The sequence below is a fragment of the Abramis brama genome (genome assembly GCF_963993115.1).
Source record: "Abramis brama genome assembly, chromosome: 3".
Taxonomy (NCBI): Eukaryota; Metazoa; Chordata; class Actinopteri; order Cypriniformes; family Leuciscidae; genus Abramis; species Abramis brama.
The window spans coordinates 59,290,181-59,309,520 of NC_139965.1; the positions used below are offsets into that span (position 1 = coordinate 59,290,181).

A 19,340-nucleotide genomic window follows, 5' to 3' on the forward strand; every position below is an offset into this window, starting at 1 on the left:
CACACTGACCTCTATGTTTCATGAACGACTTTGAAAATGAGAGAACGGAATCACAAGCAGGATTTATAATAAGTATACTTACAGACATCCATCAAATCCAGCAGGTCGAAGAGGTTTTAGTTGACCTGATAATATTAAAGCCCTGAGCTTATGAAAGTAAACACAGCATTGACACTAAATGAGTTTCTGCTGTGTTTCCAGCCGTCAGTTGGAGACACATTATTGTTTAGGTTCATTATCAATTATTCAGGTGCAGTTACACCAATGGTAATGAGAATCACTGTCATAAATCATATAATATATTCAGTGCTCAAGTACAGGATTTCATTGTAGACATGATAAAAGTTCACATCAGTGGCACAGCACAACACTGTCCATTCTCCAACATGACCTTTAAAGGAATGCTTCCAAAATTAGATGAAATGCAACAGCACGTTACAGACACTTAATATGACTTTTAAATATGAATTTAACATTTTAGACTGATAATTCAATGCATATTTGCTTTGTAGTCATGAGAATGATTTTTTTCTTCATCTTCACTGCAATTTGGACATAATGTGCTCCATTTACATCAAACTTTTCTTTTAAATTAGGCTTTTTTTTATATATAAATAATAATTCCTGAATAAAAAAAGTTTGTCACATCCTTTCATTTACAAAAACTATTTAATTAAGTACAAAGAAACAAAAACAAAGGTGTTACAGAAGTGCAATTATTTAGACAATGGCACTTTCCCCACAATAAAATAATGTTTAAAAAAAAAAGACAATATTATGTAGAAAAAATATCCTATATGTATACCAGAAAACGTTATGCTGGACAGAATTACAAGCCTCAACAAACACTTCATAAAATAGAACATCATTACAAATCAATTCAAATTTCTCAGTGCAACTTGACAAACGTTGCATTTGTCGTTTTGATGTTGATCAGTTGATAGTGATGTAGTCGTCTGAATCGTTCCAGCAAAACAACAAGAACAAATCATTTAGACTGGAGCTACATCCCATGGTCCCTGGATCAACGAGTGATGAACGTAAGGTACAGAGATTTTACATGCAAATGTGTAACCGGAGTGCACCTGCTTTCTTGTATTTATTTATTACATAAATCCAAATGATACCTGAAAGGTGATAAAGCAAAAACTTCTGATTTAGTTTTGGTCTAGTTAGATTATAACCTGTCTGAAGAGACGTGACATGTATAATTAGGCTAGGCTAGCACACCGGAGTCATATACATCTGAGGACACTAATCGACATGTAAGTGAAATATTAAAAGCATCCTGAAATCTCACAGCAATATGCAGCACAGTTTATATAACATGCAACTTGAGGTGCGATCACACTTTCCACTGTTCTGCAGCTAAACTTCACTGAAACTACACCTTAAGACTGAATGCACAGTTAGTGGTCATGTGTTAATAAAAACAAGGCCTACTAAACATTTACTTCATGTAATATTATATGTACCTGACAAAAAATATTGACAGTTTTGTTTTAAACTGATGACGGTAACTCGGTAAGCATACAATACTGTAAGGAAAATGACTGCATTAAAAATAAATCATTATAATTTAAGAAAGCAGAAATGAAGCTATTCTATGGCGTATACCTGCACAATTCTGGATACATTGAGAATTATGATTATTTTTGTTTAAACAGAGATCACGATTCTCCCACAATTTAAAGGGTTAGTTCACCCAAAAATGAAAGTTCTGTCAGTAATTACTCTCCCTCATGTTGTTCCAAACCCGTAAGACTTTCGTTCATCTTCAGATCACAAATTAAGATATTTTTGATTAAATCTGAGAGCTGTCTCACTCCTCCATAGGCTTCTCTGTTATTGAAACTTGCCGGCCCAGAAAGTTAGTAAAGACATTGTTTAAAATAGTCCAAGTGACTACAGTGGCTCAACCTTAAGTTCATCAAGCGACGAGAATACTATTTGTGCGCAAAAAACAAACAAAAATAACGACTTTATTCCACTATTCATTTTCTTCTGTGTTTCGTCAGAACGGAGGCTCACTATTGGCCAGCATCACACACATGACCAGCGTCGGCCAATAGTGAGCCTCCGTTCTGACGTACAACCCAGAAGCGCTGCGCTGTTACACTACGTGAACTCACTCAGAGAAACACAGAAGAAAATCAATAGTTGAATAAAGTCGTTATTTTTGTTTTGTTTTTACGCACAAAAATTATTTTAATTTTTGGGTGAACTAACCCTTTAACATGTCCTTTCCAGAGGTTCTGACAAACTGTGAATTGCCGCAGTCTATTTAAGAATATGAATATTAAATCAACTTGAATTAAGTATTTTTTTAAAAATTGAGTTGAGTGATTGATTCAACGACTCCCTCATAAAACTACACTTCTTTCATTTACTGGATGAATCAGCATTTCTGAACAAATCTCTTGAATGAATGATTGACAATGTTTAACAGTGCAGTTTTGTTCGCTACTATAGACATCAGTGTTTATATCCGAACCATACACTTCTATACAATACTTCTGTGATAATTTAAATAATTCTAAGACAGGTATTATGATAATGTGGTTAAAAGAAGCTGTTTCATATCTATGCGTGAGTGTTTGAATTGAGATTGTGATCGTTTAACAATTAATCGTGCAGCTCTAATGTATGCACTTGTAATTATTATTTTGTGTATATGTTTATTCATCTAAAAGGGTAAGTAATACAGACATAAAATTAAGATACTATAAATATTGTCTTTAGATTTCAAGTACCAGCCAACACTAGACTGAGTGATGAGCTTAACGCTCGCTACCTTTAGCACCAGGGACTTCCTTACTGGTTTTATATTTGATTTGCAATCAGCTGCAATAAATAGAAACATTGGCAAGCTCAACTTGCAATTACACGGAATTGCTCGCTAGCATGCTGGTTATATGTGTTTCAATGGGGAAAAAGTATGATAAACAGCACAAAATAGGAATAAAATGACCAAATAACCCAGATAGCAACATAGTGTCGGCCCAGATCCGGCCCACATCTGGGCCGTGTGGAATCCATGTGTACCAGATGTGGGCCGGATCTGGGCCGACACTATGTTGCTGTCTGGGAACTGAAATGCAGTCTTGGCAGGGTTAAAAGATATGATTAAAATGGCCACATTATGAATATATTTGTTCCATCAATTGCCAACTAGTAAAGAAAATTAAAAATGTCCTCAGCAAGGAAGCTTAATTACTGTAGTCACTATTGTGAGATGGCAAAATCCACTCTACCTGCTTTACTACCACTTATTTGAGATGATGGATGGAAATAAGCACCACTTATTCTGTTAAAGAGGACAAAGTGGCTCCCTGATAAACTGTGGCCAATATTGGATTCAACAATATCCATTGTTGGACAGACTTTCGTCTGGTCTGGCCATATGACCAGACCAGACGAAAGTCTGTCCAACAATGGATTGGGCCATGACCAGACCAGACTTAAGTCTGTCCAACAATGGATTTGGCCATATACCCAGACAGCAACAAAGTGGCGGCCCAGATCCGGCCCACATCTGAGACGTGTGGAATCCACGTATACCAGATTAGGGCCGGATCTGGGCCGACACAATGTTGCTGTCTGGGATGACCAGACCAGACGAAAGTCTGTCCAACAATGGATTGGGCCATATAGCCAGACAGCAACAAAGTGGCGGCCCAGATCCGACCCACATCTGAGCCGTGTGGAATCCACGTATACCAGATGTGGGCCGGAGCTGGGCCGAGAGTATGTTGCTGTCTGGGTAACTGCTTTGAGTATTTGTGTCATAATCTTGTGTTACAACGGTCATTCTGCAATCCCTTTGTATGTCAGCGGCTTGCAGTGCGTTCGCCACCCCGTGACGGGAGCCCGCAGGTCTTGCAACACTTTACCCGGACCGAAGGCACCTGACATCGGCCGAGCCATCGGAGGGTCTGGCAGAAGCGGAATGTCAAATGGTCTCGTAAACACAACTGACCTGAAAGACACAGACAGAGAACGAACATGTGAGACAGCGAGAGCGCTTTGCCACCTGCGCCGCACACATGCACTAGTGCGTTCACACATCAGGGGATTTGCCCTCAAGCCAGGCAACACATTACAGCAACACCAACACCTCGAGAGGAGCGAGAAAACAATCACGCTCATCTCTGATGCTGGGAATACCTGGAAGAAAATCAAGTATTTCATTACATAAAAGTATAATGGCTGCACAGCAAATCATAATTAAGGATAATTTCAGAAATGGACCCCTTTTTTTTGTTTTTTTTACATTAATAGGCTTATCAGAAGCCGAAGTCGTATTGGTTGGGTAAACTTCTATAGTGGTGAATGGAAACTACAACAAATAGAATTTTGAATGTGCATTATCTTTTGACCAGCATTTTTGTTTCTGGGCCCTTTAAAGCACCACTAAATTTTTTTTTTTTTTTTTTTTTAAACGAGAGAATTCGTAATATCACTCCTGACATCAGGCTGTAAAACACACTCTGTTAAGTGACTTTCTTAGGCGACGTCTACGTTAATCCCGATAGATTTGAAAACGAGAAAAATTACTTTTCATTTCAAAACACTCTCCGTCCTAAATTCACATTACAGCACACGCGTAAAAGCCTCATAAAAGCTCACTGAGATGATACAGACAGAACAAACATAATCAAGTTATCACGCAATTCTTCTGACAGGATAATTTTATTTAGCAATATATCTGTCTGATGCGTCCAGGTCGCACTCACTCGCCATGTTTGGTCTAAATGCAACTGTTCATGTTTTGCCACAGGACAGCAAATGCGAGTGAATTTTCTGTCATCTTTGCAGAACTATGAGTGTGCAAAGTAATATATTTTAGCAACAGTGTGAAAGTGAATAGCACATAACAGGCACAATACCGCCATAAACATGAATATCTATTGGTACAATATGCGTCACATGACTAAACTAAACTTATGTCATCGTTTTTAAATACCTCCGTTTTCGCAAAGACATTGGAGAGCGTTTTCCGTTTTCGTTGCTAAAAACGCCGTCTCAGAACAGAAGACCAAAACGGAGACAAAAAGATGCATTTTCAAACAAAATTGTACTAGTATTGTACCCAAGAAATTTGTTCTAAAATGCCTATGTAATACAAAGGTGGGGGATGGTCAAATAAATCTACCACACAGACGAACATTTTACACAGTAGGCTATAAATTCACTCCTGTTGTTCTATCACATTGGGTCCCACACTGAGGGACTAAGGGATAGAGTACAGTCAGCAGATTGTTATGCAAAACAAACCTCTTCAGGGCGATACAAGACCCCACTGCAAAATTATCCTGCTTATTATGCAGCAACTTGCCACATGAGAAAATAATTAAACACAAAATATTAATTTGGCATATTTTATTGCCACAAGGTGACTTTCAGTACGTGCTTGTGCGGCCTGTTATCAGTTGAAGCGGTTGTTGTTGTGGAATAACAGTTTAAAGAATCAGAATTGAGTAAAACCGTGTAAAAATATTAATTAATGATGCATGGTTCTGCACTAAGCATAGACAAGTTTGTCAAAGGACTCCCAGTGCCAGGTGAATGTAAAGCAGATGATGAATCTACTACAAACGTCACCAGACACCAGCAGTATAATACCTTCTGATAGTATGAAGCCAAACAAGATGCCACTTAGAGCCTTCACATCACAAAATGCCATATATTCCCATAAAAAAATCTCTGGTGGACATTTTTTTTACCTTTGTTGGGCATGTTTTTCAGTGCATTTTGCAAGACAAGAAATATTTTCTTTCTAAATACCAGTTAGAAGACATCATGTGCCTGTGAAAGGCTGATTATAAGCATACTTTAAATGCCTCGTATTCAGCCTTGTTTGAAATAGTGATGAGAACAAAAAACGCTTAGAGGAGGGACTAAAAACAAAGAAGGGTTTACAATGCAAATTTACAGAAGAGTTGCAGACAGGCATACTAAATGGATTTTCTGTGCATTTCCACCGGCTGATTCCACCAACAGAAGGAGTCCTTGACGTCTCAGCACGACAGCATCTCCTTGCGCTGCAAGATCACAGTGTGTAGACATCAGTGGGGTCACACACTGCACCCTCGCCTTCCCACACTGCACTGGGAGAAGTGACGTTCTGTGACCGGTGTCCCAATCACTTTTCTACTCGTTCAAAAATCTTGAAGTGTCCATGAGCCTCATGTATAAAACATTGACTTCTCACAAAACACACACTGAAAGCCTGTGCCTATATGCACACGATGGTTGGTTGGTTGGTTGTAATTTTAATTAAAAAATGACATGGGAATATGCATATGTCGCACTTTTTAACCATGCAAAAGCATGATAGCACTGGAGTTTGGTGGCATATTGAATGAAAGCAAGGACGTATGCACATATACAATAAAATAGTTTGTTGCATACACGAAAGGCCAATAAAACATTGGTGTAGAAATACATAAAATTTTCACTCAGAAGTTGCTAGTATTTACAATTAATTACGAAGTAATGGCATAACAATGTGTTGCAACACTGATTTTAATTTGAAATTCTGAGGTAAAAATTGTATTTTCTTGTGAAATGTTCACAATGATCTTTGTTTTATTTACAATTATACAGTAGACAACACTAAAAACATAGACAACCTTTATTTTTTTCAGAATAACAAAAATGTTTTGATATTAAAATCACCATGAAATCAAAATGGACAATTCATATTTTTTATGGAATATTGCAGTGTTTATTATAAATGATTTATCGGAGCACTGTGCATTTTTTTAAATTCATGTATTCTCTGATGACGAGGGCGGGGCAACCGGTCACTCACGAGATCCACTGGAACGGCCACACAATCATGTGTGAACAAGGAATACAGCACAGGGCTCGAAACACTTCCCTGTGGAGTGCCAGTGTTGAGGGTCAGTGGGGAAGAGGTGTAATTGCCAATCCACACACGCTGGTGTCTGTTGGTAAGAAAATCCAAGATCTAATTGCACAATGTGGCACTTAGTCCCAGATCTAGCAGCTTGTAGATCAGCTTGGTTGGGATGACAGTATTAAACGCAGAGCTTCAATCCACAAAAAATAGCCTCATGTAGCAGTTTTTATTGTCCAGGGTGACTCCGAGTGGTGTGAAGTGTATGTAAAATTGCATCCACCGTTGATCTATTGTACATCCGTTTCACTTGTGTATACGTCACAATAGGGGAAAAAAACAAAAACTAACGGAACTTCAGTTTCAACTTATAACAGGGGATTGAAACCCTCTGGGTCATCAATGTTTTATTGACATTTAGCAACATAGTGTCGGTCCACGTACCAAATGTGGGCCGGATCTGGGGGACAGCATTATTGTGGACTCCCATTTCATTAGTATCATTCAACGCAATCTCATGGCAATTCCTAACTATTGGTGGCTAATTCGTATTCATTTTTACGATCTCTACTTAAAGGTGTACTTCAATGCTGGAAAAATGGGCTTTCATTATAACTTGGCTGCATATGTAGTAGAAAGGCTAAAAAATGCATAATGCACTGGGCATGTTGCCGTCCAAGGCCACGCCCACCAGTCTGTTCTGGATACGCTTACCAAACATCGCCTTACTTTAGTAGGAAATACTTTTTAGCAAACTTTTAGTCATGATGGTGTTGACTTGTATTGTTCCCAGCCAGGTGCAAGAATTCAATTTCACATTGAAGGCAGTGGCTAAAGACTTAAGAAAAATCGTAAATACGGGTAGAACATCGCAGAGGAAAATCTGAAAAACGTCCATGTTTGTAGTCAACATTTCAAACTCGATGACAGTGAACAGTGTTTTAGGACAGTGTTTTATTTGTCCATAATGCTGATTAAACAGTAGACAAAGTACGATACAATTTTCAGAACATTTATAACAAGCATGCATAATTTGTTGTCTTCAGTATGTAATTCAGTGCATATTTTGCTTCTCACAAAAAAAAGTTCATAAATAGTTTATTGTAAAGCTTAGCTTCTAACATATACCTGCAAAGCTTCCTAGCTTTTGCTTTGTCTCTGCTCACAAACACCTCATTTCCAGCCTGTGAAAGCTGTCATGTTCTGTCAGCTCATAGAAAGTTAAAGCCGACACTTCACATGGTGCATAGTCTGCTCATCTATGACTGTGTCATTCAGAGTTCATTCAGTCACAGGTTATTCATGATTCACACTTACCATATTGAGAACAAATCAATGAGCAGCTACTAAAAGCAGTGAATTAATGGACTGACCATTAACTGAAAAAGGAACACTGTAATGTTTTATTAGAAAAATGGGATGAATTAGGGCCTAATTACACTTAATTTTATGATGGATCTTAATGCGGTTTCATTTGGGCGTACATCCAATATTTTAGTGGAAATAATTATTTCATCATGTTATATAACATTATATATATTGATTTATTTTTTTTAGTTATTTTTTTTAATTATAATTTAATGAGTCCTTGCTAATAAAGTATTAATCTTCTCCCTCTTATACCTCAAAATTAAAAATTTAAAGCTCAAATACATAATATTACCAAAATAGCATTTTATCATCTAAAGAACATTGCCAAAATAAGACCATTTCTCTCTCTGAGCAATACAGAAAAATGAATGCATGCATTTATAACTAGCAGGCTCGACTATTGTAATGCCTTCCTTTCTGGTCTACCAAAGACTAAAATGAATCAACTACAATTAATACAAAACTCTGCTGCTCGAGTATTGACAAAGACCAAGAAGAGAGAGCACATTACACCTGTACTAAAGTCATTACACTGGTTAGTTTTTGTGTTGATTTTAAAAACCTTTTATTAGTTTATAAGGCATTGCATGGATTTTCTCCTGACTATCTTTCAAAAATACTTAAAGTATATGAACCTGTAATGACTCTCAGATCCTCAGATTCTTTTCTTTTAAATGCATTAAATGAAATGCTCCTCGCCTCTGGAATAACCTTTCAGAGGAAGTAAGACGTGCTGAAAATATTAATAGTTTTAAGTCTAAATGAAAAACATATTTCTTTAGTCTGGCCTTCCAGACTAATATTTTATAACTTTATATATATATATATATATATATATATATATATTATATGTTTTTCTTCATTTTTAGTTATTTTATGCCTTGTTAATCCTTATAAACCTTATTCTTATTCTTGTATTTTCCTGGGTCTACTATCTATTGTTTCTTTTTGCCTGTAAAGCACTTTGAACTGCATTGATGCAAAAGTGCTTTACAATTAAAATTTGCTCGCTTGCTTGACTGCTAATACCGTCTCTGCTTAAATGAGAGATTAATTGTCCCATTCAATCATATTATCCGAAATATTCAATTATACAATATTTTAATCATGGCTTTCAATTATTATTTTATTACTCAGTATTGTTAAGTATTCATGTTCATGAATGAACATTAACCTCTAATTACAACTCAATCATTGAAGAGCACATTGTGTGAGATAATGAAAGACTTGCACATTCCAACACACACACACACACACACACACACACACACACACACACACACGCGCGCGCGCTTCCTGTATCCAGAAGCAGACTGAATCCCGTGACACACTGTGGCCTTCGGCTGGGAGAGGGCTCATTAATCCGGTCTGAACTCCCCCCACCTCCCCAACATCCTGTAGGAGCCGCTTTAAACAATGCTGAGGAGTCGGAGTGATACAGGAAATGTAGTTTGAGTTTATTTTTAGTCACTCATTCAGTACTCAAACCAAATGAGCAGACAGTAGGCAGTTCTCATGGAAACTACTGTAAATCAGAGTTTTCCAATCAGGGATTTTCCCAAACCTTTAACATGACATCAGAATTTGGTTCATATACTTCTTTAATGCAAGTTTCATATTATTATGTAGAGTCAGGAAAATATGTGTGACTTTTCAATCTTCCATTAATAATTTACAACAAATTTACATCTGCCGCTGAAACGGCTTTTGGTTCTCTCAAAGTTATGAACAAAAATCCAGTAACGCTACAAAATGTTTAAAAGTTATACTTGTTACTTTTGAATGTTCACTGAACATTCTAAAACATTTCCATAATGCTTGCAAAATTGTAAAATGGAATGTTCCCTTAATGTTCATACAACCAAGAAATTTTTTTTCAAAACATTTAAAAAACTGGATGTTTTGACCTTTCAGGGAACATTCGAAAATAACATTCTTAGATCTTAATGGGAACGTTAGCTAAATATTCTTAGAACATCATTTTGTTAATTGGGGTTGTGGGAGAAAAATCTGGGGAAACATATCTAAAAACTTTTTCAGATTTTCAAATCTTCAGACCTCTGAGCAAGACATTAATTCACTTAGCAGACTGCATTGAATATGGTTTGTTAATACAATGGTTTAAAGATGTACTGTACCACAGGGTTAACTTGTTATATCATAGCCTTCATTAAACGGTGTAAGAAAGTAACAGCTGACTTCAGTTGAAATGCCATGAAAATCCATTTGGACAGCGTCCAAAAGAATTCAATCCAAACGCTTATGCAAGACCTCTCTCAACATCCAAAACACTGTCAGTGAGGTGATCTCATCTGCAGCGTGTCTTGCCAAAAGAGGTTATTATCTGAGGCAAAGGAAAAAACAATACTATTAATAGCCCTTTGGGACGCCATTGTTTACAAATCTAGAGTGGGGAAGTCCACAGAAGGCACCCAGGATGGAAAATCAGTGAATCAAAAACCCCTCAGTAATACAAAAGGCTGTTAGATCCTCCAGCTGACACTATGACAATTTGAGCCAACAACCAGGTTTTTGGTAGTTGGTCAAGAAGCTGATTAATTTACTATCCAACATCAACAAACAAACTGAAACAAAGAAAGGAGTTCCTATTCATTAGAGAGTGTTGAAATGGAGTATTCCAGGGCTGGGAGTCTGGATCTAGAGTTAAGTATGAACCAACTAAATCATTAAATAATGGGTACAAAATGGAAATTAAGGTAGTCTCACATTGCAAATTTAAGCCACTTTTTGCCACTTTTTGTGTGCAGTATGACAGCATGAAGAGACTGTGTGTGGTAGGGTGACCAATGGGACAGTCTTGAAACTTGGAGAACCATCCAACCAACCAACCAACCAACCATCAAACCAACCATCATCCCAACCAATCAGCCATCCGTCCATCCATTCCCCCAACCAACCAACCAACCAACCAACCAACCAACCAACCATCAAACCAACCATCATCCCAACCATCATCCCAACCAATCAGCCATCCGTCCATCCATTCCCCCAACCAACCAACCAACCAACACTTAAGCCTTGTTTACATCAACATTTTGAGTTTGTCCACTTTCAGTCACTTCGAGAGGTAGTGGAAAACGCATTCAACCGCTGTACGCTGTTGTACATATTATCACACTGTTGCTAAAATATGTTACTTTGCACACTCTTCATATCACAGTCCTGCAAAGATGACAATATTTACTCACATTTGCTGTCCTGTGGCAAAACATGAGAGCAGTTTCGTTTTAGACCAAACATGTGAGTGAGTGCGACCTGGACGCATCAGTGAATGGTGAGATATTTTGCTAAACAAAATTGTCCTGTCAGAAGAATTGCACGATAACTTTATTATTTATTTTTCCATCTGTATCATCTCAGTGAGATTTTGTGAGGGTTTTTCACATGCGCCACCAATTCTTTGATTGGCTAAGATTGGCTTATCACCAATTTGGTGATAAGGTGAATTTAGCGTTTTCAGGCGTTTACCAAAAGTTTTTCATCCACACTGAAACGTTGGAAAACGGCTGAAAACACTGGTGTGGACGGAGAGTGTTTTTAAATGAAAACGCCATTTTCAAATGGATCCGGATTAATGTAGACGTTACCCAAGTAATAAAGTTTGCACCTGAAGACGACTAAAAAACACATTTTACAAAAGGTTTTTGCAAAGAAACAAATTATGAAATTCTCCACACTATGAAAGGTAAAATTCAAGATCTGACATAGAACATCTTGAGGCCTGAAAAGTCTGTATGGATTAACATAAATAATACATCAAGTCAGGGGAAAGCTGAGGTGTTTCATCTAGAAAAGTTTTGCGCACAACATGGTGGCATAATTATTTTTGAAATAATCATGAAGTCCTATACTGACCTGCTATCGGGTGAAATAATTATGAGCAAACATTGCTTTTCCCAAAACTAATCAAACGTGGGTGGATTTCCTGGATCATTTCTTTCAATAGGTAAGGAATTAAGCATAGGTACCACCAAACAGCTCATCACGAATCACATTTTAATTAGCACACTGAGCCAAAGCAATTTTCTCAGCACTAGAACATGACAGGCCTAGCGGTACATTTCAAAGTAATGACGATGATAATTAAAGGCTGTGAGACAGGTGAGCTGCATTACTTGAAGAAGAAAGAAGTGACTGGAATATGTAGTAAAGGTTAAGGAAGTGAGCATGTTCATGCTTTTAATTTTCCAATTTGGTGATAACTGCTATCTGTGAACCTCAAATTAAGGACAATATTTAAATAATATATTATTCCTGTAAATTCGGCTAAAACCTCAGCATCGGGTTGTGAATGCCATTTCATCTCGATTCAATGCTAAGATCATAGAATGAAAAAAAGATCTTTTAGCTAAGATTCTTTAAGCTATAAGCTACAATCTTTTAGCTTTTGTCTTATTTGTCTGAGACTACAACTCTTGTTCATGTAAACGGCCTGTGTGTCGTTCTCTTTATATATCAGAATAATCATTGTCTGGCGTGTTGGACTGTGAACACAGCTTTCTTCTATCCCCAATGAACCATGACAAAAGAGCAGCAATGAAGGAGGATTCAGGGGTCTGTAAATGGCACAGGTATTCTGTCCAAGTCCTCAGCAACTAGCAATAATCAAGCCAAACCAAACTAGAGGTGCAGCATTTAATAGAACTTTGAATAGGAAACTCAGGGGATAAAAGTGTCTCTCTCTCAGTATGATTGCTGATAAATGCAAGGCAATTTCTAAACCTACAAATGTCATTAGTATTCATGCTACCATGTAACTGCAGTTCACAATAACACACACCGTATTTATCAGAGCATACTGAGTGTAAAGGTTTGTCCTTTGAAAGTGTATGCAAAGTGGATTTGCTTTCGCAGTGCAGAAAACATCATCATGTCGACAACACGATCCAAACTCTTCCAGTCTCAGCTATAATACAGTGTTTGAGGATGGGACAAAGTAAATGTCTTTGCAGGCAGCCAATAAAGACCATAAGCTGGCATTATGCACATTTGTTACAAACCTACAGGCAGATCAGAATCACTTCTTTCTTTTGGGAGACAATAACTCCATTTATCGTGTGCTTTGATCTTTGAAACTTTGCAGACCTTTTACATTCTCAAAAAATCTGTATTACACACTGAATGAGAGTTAAAGGGATAGTTCACCCAAAAATGAAAATTCTGTCAGTAATTACTCACCCTCATGTTGTTCCAACCGCGTAAGTCCTTCGTTCATCTTCGGAACACAAATTAAGATATTTTTGATGAAATCTGAGAGCTGATCACTCCTCCATAGGCTGCTAGGTGGCCCAAACTTGCTGGCCCAGAAAAGTTATTAAAGAGATCGTTAATATAGTCCAAGTGACTACAGTGGCTCAATCTTAAGTATATCAAGCGACGAGAATACTTTTTGTGTGCAAAAACAAACAAAAATACCGACTTTATTCCACTATTCATTTCCTTCTCTCTGGGCCTCGTAGTGTTTTTGCGCAGCGCGTCTGTGTTACACGTCATCACGCATCACACACATGACCAGCGTCGGCCAATAGTGAGCCTACGTGGTGACGTGTAACACAGACGCGCAGCGCAAAAACACTACGCGAACCAACTAGAGGTCCAGAGAGAAGGAAATGAATAGTGGAATAAAGTCGGTATTTTTGTTTGTTTTTGCACACAAAAAGTATTCTCGTCGCTTGATATACTTAAGATTTAGCCACTGTAGTCACTTGGACTATATTAACGATCTCTTTAATAACTTTTCTGGGCCAGCAAGTTTGGGCCACCTAGCAGCCTATGGAGGAGTGATCAGCTCTCAGATTTCATCAAAAATATCTTAATTTGTGTTCCGAAGATGAACGAAGGTCTTACGCGCTTGACACAACATGAGGGTGAGTAATTACTGACAGAATTTTCATTTTTGGGTGAACTATCCCTTTAATATCCAAAGAAGCTTAATGGGGCACTTTAAAAATAAAATGAAATTGCACCCTGAATTTCTCAGTATGCATGTATACATTGTCTCTAGCACACAAAACTCTACTCACCAGAGGGGGTGCTGTCACAGTCATGAACGTTACACTTCTTTGTGTTCTTTGGTCGAGGTTCATGATCACAGTCCACATGCTCATTTTCATCCTCAAGCTCGGCCTTAGTGTTGACACATTTGACCAATCGCCGCTGAACGCCTCCTCCGCAGGACACAGAGCACTGCCAACACACAATAGACAAGCCTGTTAAACACCCAGTACGGTTTCTACAATCCACCCATTCTGGGCCAACTGGCCTTTAATAATCTTCTGTCAGATGGCTCTGATCAACAACCTAATGTAAATTTTTGACAAACCTATGACTGTCTTTAAAGGGGTCATATCCGATAATTTTCATTCAGTTGTTTTTCCATTTTAGTAGACGTGTTTACATGTGACTAATTTTCATCAATCAGAATGAATCCAATACAAAGTCTCTGAAAGTTCTGTTTACATGAACCCTAAATGTTGCAGTCCGATTCACATATTTATCGCTATAATGTCACCAGAGATACCATGAGTATAATTATCATTTTTGCCGTATGACACATCTAAAAAAAAGCTGACAATTATGTCAGAAGAGCTTTTTTAGCAATCTACTGACGAGTTCGTAAGACATGAGATGCGAATAAACATATGCACGTTTGTATAGCGTAAAACATATGTAAGCATAATCATCACGGCAGTGTGCATGTGTGAAAGATCCGACAGTCAAGAAAACAGTCGGATGAAAGCGTTTATATGCTTTTTTTTTTATTCAGGTCTACGCCACACCTTTCAATCCAATTTAAATATCATTCAGACTGAGCTTAATTCAGATCGATTCAAGTGTTTACATGAAGGATTTTCAGTCCGATTGAGCCACCAATCCAATTATAAATGGATTATTTGAGTGCATGAAAACAGTGTTACAACCAGTGCCCACCGTCAATCTGACCCGTAGAATTAAATAAGGCGGTGCACAAGGTTTGAAGGACTTCAATATTTTATCAAATGAACACTTCCAGACAGTAACATAGTGTCGGCCCAGATCCGGCCCACATCTGGGCCGAGTAGAATCCACATGTACCAGATGTGGGCCGGATCTGGGCTGACACTATGTTGCTGTCTGGGGAAATTCTACTCCAGAAACTAACTCCTAAACCTACCACACACTAGGGGTTGCACCGACTAGTTGACTTTAATGCTCTGCCATGACGCTTTAAGCTTGACGTCGACTAGTCGCTGGTCATGGCCTATAGAGGGCGCAACAGGATAAGAAATCTTGGAAGTCCATTTTAAAGCTCCGTGTCCAAACAGTTAAGATGACAAATAAATGCATACTCTGCTCCACAAGATGTTTGATTATACTATCTAGATGCTCAAAATTGATCGGGAGAATGCGCGTTTTAAACAGCTTATTGTACACGTAAGTTTATCGCCGTTCTGCATTGTAACGCAAACACATACAGAAGCTTGAACATCATGCGTAGATCGCGCACACAGAGAATCATTCAGTAGCACAGAAATGTATTGTCAACACTGTTCTATGATGTTCTATCAATATGCCATATCTGTGCACATGGCAACCTGCATTCACATCTCAGCTCGAGGTTCAGGCTTATTTGTTCATTAATGACGCCATCAGCGACTAGTCGACATCGCCTCGACTTTCATCACATAAATGTCAACTTTAAAAAAATCATTTCAACCCCTACCACACACCCTAACAGGCAGCTTTCATGACCAATTGTAAAGGCCTTTCGGCACATCCCTACCTTTGTTTACGCCTATTACTCTAACTTGCAGATACCCACACTTGAGTTCATGTGAGTGCATTTGACTTCACTGATTGTCCAATTATGTTATTTCCTACATTTAAGTTTGACATTCTGCACACACTGTGAATAGTCCATTACATATCTTTATCTTTAAATATCTGAAAAGAAAAAACAAATGAGAGAAATTTACAAATGAATCAGTCTGTAATTTTCTTCCATTATTTGGGATGTTGCCATTTTCAGAAATTGCCACAACAGAAAAAAACTACATTAATCGGTAACCTTCAAAGAAATGTTTGCTTGTTAATCTTTTGTTGTTGTTTTTTTATTCCTTCTAATACCTGATAAATATACTGGCCAAAGTTCTGGGTGGTTGTGGGGTGGTATTTTAAGGGTTCTCAATTCTTGTTCTCAAATCTTCACTTTTACATTCAAACCAGTCATGAGATGTAACAAGGTTTGTTCTCACTTTCTTCTTCTTTGCTGTCTTCTAGTTTTATGGTGTATTGTTCGCTCACTGTTCTGCGCTTATGTAACCAAACAGATGTTCTTGGTTTTAATGGACCAGGGGCTATTTTGTGGCTATTATGTGGGCTATTTGGTTCACACCTTTAGATGCATCAATTGTTATCTAGTGCAGAGACGCACTGTTAAACCTGATGACTTGTAAAAATGAAATGCTTCCTCAAGAGATGTATGACACTCACCTGACCCCAGGATCCAGTAATCCACTGGTTGCATGGATGGATGTTGCAAGTCTGGATGTAGCTGGGCTGCCCGTCGTCATCACATTTCCCAGTTTCAGGGCAAGTGACCAGCCTCTGTTGCTCCCCAACTCCACACAGCTCTGAACACTGTAGACACAGATAGTGGACACACAGAGATGAAGAGTGTAGAGTGAAGATCAGGAAACAGATGCAAAGAGCTAAGGAGGGGAGACCAGCTACAGAACGTGAAACCTCTTTACCTGCCCCCAAGAGGAGGTGTACCAATCTAAACAGTTGTGGATGTTACAGGGAATTCGGACAGGAGGTCTAGGGGAGGTGGCCTGGCAATGAAACGGCCTCAGCAACCTTTGATCTCGCGTGTCGTAACACTGAATCTCTCGAACCTTCACTCCTACACCACAGTTTTTCGAGCACTGCCAAAATAGAAATCAGGGGTAGAAACTTCCATTGTTTTATCAGTCACTGGAAATTCACTGATTTTATTATGTTTTGCTGCATGCATGTGGACTTACTTTACTCCACTCCCCAATTTTCCATGCAGAGCAGGGTCGAAGGTAGCAGCGGCGCGCTGGCACTGGCCTAGTAGCTAAATCACAGTCTGATTCTTCACCAGTGCTGCAGGACACTGATCTCCAGATGGCACCAAGCCCACAACTTGTGGAGCACTACCATACAAAATAATTTGTAGTATTGAAGTATCGGTTCGCACTACCATACAAAATCATTTGTAGTATTGAAGTATCGTTTGACACTGAAACAGGCATGCAATCCTGCTTTAAGTAATTTATCCAAGACTCATTCCTGGATCAACATTTTTATTAACTACCTAATCAAATTTTAGAGTTACTTTAAACATTAGAGATTATGGGCTTCAACAACATTCTTATTAATATATCATCCCTTTGATTTTCAGGTTATGAAACCTGGCGTACACATACACACTAGCTATGTTTCCATCCAAAGTTATGAATTTAACTTGCGCACTAAATTGGACGATCACATAAAACATTTGCAAAAAAAAGCACAGTTTCCATCCAGTGACTTGAAGAGAACAAAATCGTAACTTCCTGATAAACTGCCGCCAATTATCACTAAGAAAATACAATAAATTACTTGTGCCTCAGAACACGCAGACGAAGTGCAATAAACGCGGTCATGTTATCTTGCTTCCTGAGGAAGATGTCTGTTGTTTGAGAATGCAGTTGTGTGAGAAAGTTCTGGGAGGGAATTATACTGAACACTTTGACAACAGACTTCAGCTCAGGCATTTCAAAATGACCAAAGCAACATTTCAGATACTGTGTAACGAGATCAGTCCGCTGGTTAGTCCAGACTCATACCGTCTCATTGTGCAAAGTCACATGACATTTTTTTATACGCATCAAGGAATTTATTCGGTAAATGTGTTTCCACTATAGTTTATGCACGTCTTCTTATCAGATAAAAAAGTTTTTTTATACACATTTTTAGAATTTATGCACATCTTGGCATTTTTTTTCACGTTTTCACGTTTTTTTTTAATGCAATATCCTAAAATTCACATAAAAATGCGTGGATGGAAACATGGCTACTGTCTGACTTTAAGGATGGATAGCTGTACCACTTGATCCTTTATATCCATTTTTGGTGCTAAAATAACATGAAAAATCTCATTACCTGAAAGACAAAGTTATGTTTGTTTTGAAACCGAAAGCTGTGGTGTCAGCATAATTCAAGGACTTTTATCATGGTGGCCGACTGCTGTTTCTCAGCCCATGCTGGTTTCATATCTAGAGAATGTGAGGAATGCATAATTAGCTACTCACAGCACTCCAGTTGCCTTTTTTCCAGTGTGCAGGGGAGGCCGATGGGGAAAGGGAAGACATGACCAGCCCAGTGGGCATCATAGGGCTAGAAGAATGCACTGAATGCTCAATGCTAATGCCCTGAGATGGCTGCTCAGTAGGAGTAGAGAGAGTCGGGTTCAGCCCAGTAGGTCTAAGCGTTGGGGAAATAATAATCTCATTGTTATCAATCTCTGTCCAGCGAGGTAAGGCGATCGGAGTTCCCCAAGGCTCTATTCTAGGCCCGTTTGTCTCAGTTGTTGCAATGGTTCCTAAATACCAACTGTGAGGTTCTGCTGCAATTGTAGTGTCAGGAGTTGGAGTGAAGAATGGGGGCTCAAAGTCACTTTCCATTTCTGTAGGAGGTAGAGCTGTTGTTCCAGCTGCTGAGGTCATGCTAATGTAATGTTTGGCTGGGATAGAGGAAGTTAGAGAAGGAACAGACTCTTGAGAAAGGCTATCTGAGGTCGTAGTAAACTCTCTTGGCCATGGTTCACTAGCCTTCGTTTTAGTTGTTGGGTCAGTGAAAACTTCATATTTTCCCAAGTCATTACTGGAAGCACTGCTTAGAAGATCCATTGAGTGAGGATTTGCACTCAGTGAGACTGCCGGCGAGGTCGTAATCCATTGTAATTGAGTAGTGGGATTATAAACATGTGTGTTCTCATAATTTTGAGTGCCATGCTGAGGTTGAAAGCTTTCCCAGTCACTTTCACCCACAGGAACATCTTCACCAAACTCCCCTTCATTCTCATCTTCAGTTACTG

At 38.5% G+C, this 19,340-nt stretch overlaps 1 protein-coding gene across 1 annotated transcript in view; it reads right to left on the reverse strand.

Annotated features, from left to right (window-relative positions):
* Positions 1-1,844: 1,844 nt before the first annotated feature.
* The window catches only part of adamts7 (a disintegrin-like and metallopeptidase (reprolysin type) with thrombospondin type 1 motif, 7), a 79,718-nt gene continuing 62,222 nt past the window's right edge, over positions 1,845-19,340 (reverse strand). The window contains exons 19-24 of the mRNA XM_084108486.1: positions 18,556-19,340; positions 17,263-17,415; positions 16,990-17,163; positions 16,730-16,876; positions 14,281-14,443; positions 1,845-3,979 (exon numbers count right to left, since the gene is read on the reverse strand). The exon at positions 18,556-19,340 is cut by the window's right edge and continues 907 nt beyond it. Of these exons, the coding sequence (XP_083964612.1) occupies positions 3,831-3,979; positions 14,281-14,443; positions 16,730-16,876; positions 16,990-17,163; positions 17,263-17,415; positions 18,556-19,340 (1,571 nt within the window). The 3' untranslated portion in view covers positions 1,845-3,830. The remainder of the gene's footprint in view (positions 3,980-14,280; positions 14,444-16,729; positions 16,877-16,989; positions 17,164-17,262; positions 17,416-18,555) is intronic.